The 7,395-nt window shown below is 26.9% G+C and overlaps 1 protein-coding gene across 1 annotated transcript; it reads right to left on the bottom strand.

Moving 5' to 3' along the window:
* Positions 1 to 3,813: 3,813 nt before the first annotated feature.
* LOC107029031 (14 kDa proline-rich protein DC2.15-like) lies at positions 3,814 to 4,481 on the bottom strand. Its single transcript, XM_015230322.2, has one exon. It carries the CDS (start codon positions 4,437 to 4,439, stop codon positions 4,044 to 4,046), a length of 396 nt encoding a protein of 131 aa, XP_015085808.1. The 5' UTR covers positions 4,440 to 4,481; the 3' UTR covers positions 3,814 to 4,043.
* Between the last annotated feature and the right edge of the window lie 2,914 nt (positions 4,482 to 7,395).

Here is a 7,395-nt window from a genome sequence, read left to right as displayed (position 1 = left end):
CTCTCCCTCTCCCTCTCCCGCTCGCTTATTCCTGTCGCTCGCATCTCTCGCTTTATGCAATAGAATTGTATAAATTGTGTTTCTAATTGTATAAAGCGAGAGAAAATTGTATAAACGCATGCAAATACATATATCTTTGTCCTATACACTTATAATTATACAATACAAATATTTCCCTGTCTAAGTCTCTTTTGCCTTTCTCATTTTATACAAATTGAAATTGTATATAATTTCTCTCTTTCTCGTTTTATACAATTCGCTTCAATTGTACGTATATAAGTTTGCTTTGGAGCGCAATTATGCAAACTTTGCTATAATATATAAATATAAATTTTATATTTGCTATATGTGAAAGTTGCCCATTATAATTTTAAATTTTACTTTTTAATATAAATTAAATATATTAAGTCAAGAATCAATTTTACCTCCTAAAAAATGTTTCTTTGTAAAGTTGCAGGATAAATCTATAGACGGCACACACAAAAGGTGAAAAAAAAAGATCAGAAATCTCTCAAATAATATTAATTATAGTGTTCTGCTTTCAAAAATAAGCTTATCCCAAATAACATGAGATTCAATCTAACTTTTACGAAAATGATAAGCAGTAAAATTAAATTAGAAAACTTTAAAACTAGAAGAGCATGTAAAAATAAGGATAAATTTAATAGATTGCTATTATAGCATAATATTCATGTATACCATAATATTTTTCTTTTCGTACATAGCAATATTAGAAGACACTAAAACAAAAATAGCTTGTACCGGTAGAAATATAATATTAATAACGAGAGTTAAATCTTTTATCGAATTAGTTAATTGTCATGAGATTCAATATAGTTATAAGCTTTAGTTATATTAATGCTAAAATGTAATCGTCACAAGAAATTACTTAAGAAAATGTATTTACAATAATTAAGCTATTAATTGTCATTAATTAATTACCACTAAAAATTATTTTTGATTCGGTGAGAAACTCACTTCCCTACCCTCTCTTTATTAGACTATGAAAAATTTATAAGAAGTGCAATGCGATAACCATTTGTAGGGTTCATGAACTTTGCCTCCTTTGATTATGTTCATATATATGTTAATATACTTTTCCAATGATAAAAAAATCAAAATATATTCTAAATATTTGTAATTAATTAATCCAAACACAAGTATGAATTATATAGTACTCCTATTTCATTGATACAAGTATTAATTAGTGAAAATAATAAGACATAAATTTGAATCTTTTATTTGACCATGTCAATCCAAACACAATAAAAATGTGTCCATTCTTTTGAAGTGTCACCACTTGTAGGCGTACCAATCATTTCATTCTAATATCACTCTAAATTTCGATCTATACGATCTTCGAGTAGTATAAAGTAAACATCTTTTTTAGAAACAAGTAGTATTTTATTATTTTCTCTTGCTAACGATTAATTATGTTTTTTTCTCCATAATTAACATGAATTTTAGAGAGAGATTTTCAATACGTTATAATCATATTTTATAACCAAATTAACCCGGCGTCCCACCTACATATACTTCACGTATACAAGATTAGGGACATAACTAGTATTTTGATTATAGATTTGGCAAAATTAGTACCTAATTAATTTGATGTAAAATCTATTTTTACGCTAAAAGAGTTGTTTATGTAAATGTTTGACTAGAAAATAGAAACTAAAAAACTTTCTTTTTTAAAAATTATATAAAAATAAATAAGAGAAGGTTGATATGTGGTATACTTCTGACATTTTGCAAATATTAAAAGTAGAGAATGATAGGTCATGGAAGAATCCAAAATTGAGTCACGGGCATCTTTAGGTCATATCAATATTACATATTTTAGTTTTATCTATATTTTAAAATAATTATGTATAATATCATCATTTAAATGTTTTTCATTATATATTGAGAAAGATACATTTAGATACATGTTTTTGCTATCCGATACACTAAAATAGGGAGACGAGCGAGATGGAAGAAAAGCAAATGAAATAATTATGTATTTCAGATACATATGAATCACACTTAATACTTCCTTCGTCCCTTTTTACTGGTTAAATATTTCTAATTTAATTTTCCTTCTTACTTGTCATTTTTGACAAATCAAGGAAAAAAAAAAATTATTTTCTTCCTATTATATCCTCAATTTATTAACACTGAATTATGAGAAATTTTATCTAAAGATTTTTCAAAAAGATATTATTTAATTTAATATGTTTTATAGTCATAAAGTAAGGATGAATTAAGGTATTATTTGATTTTGAATCGATTTCAACTCAAATAACTATTGGGCGGGTTAATGACCTGCTTATTATTAGGCCAATCTATTTTAACATGCCTTGTTTCAATCCAACCCACCATTTGACACCGCGAAGGGTACGCACGTAATATGCATTATTATTGTCACATTCAAAGGCGTATTCAGAAATTTGAGATGATGAATACTGCATTATTATAAACATCAATCGATTCGACATTTAGATTTTACTACTGAAAACCGTTATAAATTTATATTATTGATCCAAATTTAATATATATATATATAAATTAAAATGCCAAAAGTGCTACCAATTATCACTTAAAAAAGTGTTATCTAATTTTGTAAAGAAAAATAAAACAAGATAAATATAAAAAATTTCTAACCTCACGTAGATAGATGCATCCAATTATTATGGCATTATGTAATACTCGAGTGTGGATTTACACATTTATATTTTAATATTTTTTTTAAAAAAAATATAATATTATTATATATAATCTCGAAAGAAACATGATTTCACGTGAACCCGGAGACACCCGATACCCCTCACTCATCTGATTATGTTAGGTGTCCCTAGTGACAAACGATGATACAGAAAAATACAGAAAAAGTCATTTTAGAAAAAAGAAAGTTGGTTCTATAGTTCCCAGCTTTAATTTTACTACATTATTATATTTTTCCAAGAATGATATTGACATTGATTAGACACAATTAAATACTTAAAATACTCGATGGTGAAAATCACTTAATACATTCTAAAATGTCATAATCCCAAAAATATATTTTTCAATAAGAAATAGTAGTACTAGAAGCCAACTAGTTGTTAATAAATATTCAATGGGTAGACAAAATATAATGACAAGCCAATTGAAACTATGTAAAGTTGGTTTAATTCAGTAGTGTTTAGTAAAATGGATATAATTTTATTATTAAATCGATGAATATTGGATTTGTCAAGGTTAAAAATCTAAACACTAAGAAGCATTTCGATTTAATGAATTTACATTAGCATCATGCAATAAAATTAGTATCCTTTATGTTGCTCCATATTACCTTAATAAATTAAAATGAGTCATAATAACTTCCCCAAACAAAAAAAAAATAAATAGAAAAAAGATATTTCCAGCTCATGTCATAGTAGTAAGAAAACAAAAAGATAAATTTACTAAAAGAATCTTTAATATGATGATTTTTGGAAGAAAAAAAAAAAGACTAATACCTTCTTGGCTTCTTAAAATAATAAATAAAATTTGCTTGTTTTTGAGACAAATTAAAAAGGCTAGAAAATCACTTAAGAGGGAATGAGAGTAAACTCAAAAATGCAATATCTACAAATCTAAAGAATAATAATTTATAGTGTTAAGCAATTCAGTAAAATAAAATTTATTATTTCGATTAAATTAAATGTATATCGTGCAAAGCATAATATTAAGTAAAAATAATCCTTGTCATGAATCTTTTTTTTTTTTTAACTTTGACATTTGAACTCAAAATCTCTGATTAACGACAAGAAAAATCTAAGACTCATTCATTTCTCACACTCTTAATGAAAATTAAACTCTCAAACTCAAAGTAAACTTTTATATAACATATAAGTAACAATAATAATCATACAACATAAACTTGAACATGACACATATCAACATAATGTCTTAGATATTACAATAATATAATCTTCAAATCAAACCAAACCAACCATCTCAAAGTAAATTAATATAATGTCTTTCACACCCCTCAACCTCAAATGACAAAACTTAATTAAATCTTGACAAAATTAATTTAATTAAGAGCATTGAAAGCCAGCAGGAGCTTCTTTAGAGCAAACATTAAGAAGCAAACTAAGTGAAATAGGGAGATTAAGGTTAATTCCCAAAACATTAGCCTTAAGAGCAGTACAAAGACAAAGAGCAGCTTCAGCATTAGCAAGTCCAGATAGAAGACTACAACAAGGAGTTACTGGTGGTGAGCCAACAACAACATTTACTAATCCAAGAACATCAGCACAAACACCTAATTTAAGTGTATCAATTGGACAAGTTTCTTTAGGGTAATAAGGTGGTGGTGGACATGAGGGTTTTGGTTTTGGTTTAGGTTTAGGACAAGTGCCACAACTAGAAACTAAGGCAAAGAAAAGGTTAAAGCAAAGGAAAATAGTAAGGGAAATGTGTTTGGAAGCCATTGTGGTTTTTGGTTAAGTGATGAGTGAATAATAATGTAAGAGGTAAAGGGTATTTATAGATTGGAAAATGTGAAGGGATAACCTATGTGATAGTTTGAGTGTTTCTTTTCTTTTAGTTTTTATTTCTATGTCTTGGGTTTATTATAATTAAGGGTAAATTTAAGCATATACGACGGATCTTAGGTCTGACTCAAACTTCAGAATAAGTGCAAAAGGTTATGAGAATATATTAATCAAGATAGATAAAAAGATTAGTACTGATCTCGTTATTGATCGATATGCGAGACTACTTCAGTACCTTTCTCACGTTCAAGATTGAACATCTCTTGTGTGAATAATGATAATATGAGGTTCAACATTATGATCGAGAATTGAGATATGAGTCTTGCTATGATATATACCATGTAAAAAATATGAAATTTTAAACGTAACTCAATCTCAAAAGCTAACTCAGAAAATGAATATTTTTCGAGTCATATAAAGAAACCATACATCCCATAATTGATCGAGGTGAAATGTCTTCAACAATTATGCTATAAACGTAAAACTAATTAATTTGTAAACAACTAATATTCTTCACTATAGGGGTGTGCATTCGGTCTTTTGATTTGGTTTTGCACGAGTCGATTTGAATATTTTGATTTTTGATTTTGTAAAAGTGTAATCCAATACGATCCAAAATAAATTTGATTTGGTTTGCTTTTCCTTTATTCGGTTTGGCTTTTTTTTTTTGGTTTAGTTATTCGGTTATGTCGATAATTAATAACATAATCAAAGTAATAATATTTAATCCCTTAAATATACATTCTCATATAAATTATAAGTAAAACTTAAAACACGATACTTATAAATATACCTATTATAGATGTTTAAACATAAAATATAAACGCAATCATCATGAAAGACAATAACAAAAAAAGGATAAAAGTGGTTATATATATATAAATAAATCGATTTTTTTTATTTTTCTGTTTTTATTTTTTTAAATTCGGAACCAAATAAAATAATCAAACAGAGTAATTTATTAATTCAAAACCAATCCGAAAAATCAATGAACCAATCCAAATAAAAGTTCGGTTTAATTTGATTTGGTTATGCAATCGGTTTAATCCGACTAGTGCAAACCCCTACTTCACTATGCCAATTTAGACTTTCTTAATAATCATCCTCTATAATATTTAACTAATATAAGTTATGTGAGTTGTGGTTATGCGTAGACGAATTTTGTCTCTCTCATCTCTTTTTTTAGTCTGCTTTTCATCCTTCTTTATATGATTATATAATTCTCCTTTGTCGGAAAATTTTAGCTTAGCTAGTTGACTATTTGAACTTTATCTTGTTAGTATGAATTTGATTTTTATAATTATCTTTTTTATTTCCCTTTCTCCTACCCCATCTTTTTTTCTAAAAAAATAATTAAAAATCCCCTTAATATTTTAATTATTGATTCAACAATTAGCCTCCTTCTGCATGTCATTGTGAATGTATTTGGAGTTTGTTACAAGATGTGGGTAACCCAAACTAAATAAAATTTGCAACTTTACAAATATTCACTAATTACCCACCATTCTTAAGCACCATATATCATAATTGGGTAGTTTGTTAGCTAGTTTTGAAAGTGAGTTAGGAAGGTATTAAATTTTGTAAAAGTAATACTGTACATATTATGTTAAATAGTTTAGGAGGTAAGTCATTAATGTATAAAATTAATATGTATTTGATTTGAAATTTAAAGATATGTATAACTAATAAATGTATAATATAAGTAATAATGAAAATATTTTTGTTTGATTCTATACTAGACATTATTTATAATAACTAAACTTTGTGTAACTAATATATACATAAAACAATACATGAACTTCCTTGTAACTAATTAATGCATAATTCTAATTGAGCGACACTTAAAAGTAGTGAGAGCCAATTTAAAAAAATAAGTGAGCTTGATATTTTCGTTCGTATCGAACACTCTAAATTATAAAGAAAACGTGTAGGGCTAAGGACACGGTTTAAAAACAAGAGAAGAGACCTTCGAAGACATTTCTTGAACATTAGTATTGTCGTTGTCTAAAGTCCATTATTATAATATCTCATCACATTAGTAGAGTTGTCACTTATCATCGTTGAGGATCGAAGTGAGATAAATCGATTTTTTTTCATTTATTAATCAGAGAATTTTGATTTGAGTTTTGAAGATAAAAGAAAAAAATTTTGGTTGTAGGGTTTTCGTTTAATGAGGTATTATGAGATTCGAATCTAAATTAGTCGAGATAAATACATAAATACTATGCACAAAAATGTTGAGTTGTCAATTGATTAAGCAATTATAATTCATATCCAGATAGTGTAATTTTTAAAAATCTAAATCTTAACTAAATATAAAAAATTAATCAAAATCAACTCTCGAAAAACGAAACATATCCCACGACTATTTTGGGGAGTAAGAATATTTAGGAAGGCATTATGGTAAAGCACTCAAAGTAGGATTAAATTTAACTCCTTTAATAAAGATGTACTTCATTTATTAGTTTGATCTACCTAGGCAACATTTATTTGGAAACTAAAATGAGAATTATGGTTAAACCTTTCATTATCTCTAATTAAATTGAAGTTAACCATCATATAAGTTTTATTATTATTTATTATTATCATAAAGAAGGTGGAAAAAGAATGTAACAGCCATGTGCTATAATGGCAATACTTTTGGCTCTATGCTGAAACACAGCCAATATTTTGGAGGTTAGCTAACAACACAAACACAACTTGGGATCTGATTTTTTCTCTTTTGTCTGTTAAATTATCAGACACAAAAGAAATCATCTGGTTCTTCTTTTCCAGCTATTTTTTCTTTTTTATTTTGGAAAACTGTACAAAGTAATTCCCAACTTATGTCCGAAATCTCAGAGACACATTTATATTATACTAAGGTCCTATTTCTTTCCTGAATTTATTTTAT

This window comes from Solanum pennellii, chromosome 8 (genome assembly GCF_001406875.1).
Source record: "Solanum pennellii chromosome 8, SPENNV200".
In the NCBI taxonomy this organism is placed as follows: Eukaryota; Viridiplantae; Streptophyta; class Magnoliopsida; order Solanales; family Solanaceae; genus Solanum; species Solanum pennellii.
This window is presented reverse-complemented; position numbering and strand designations above follow the sequence as displayed.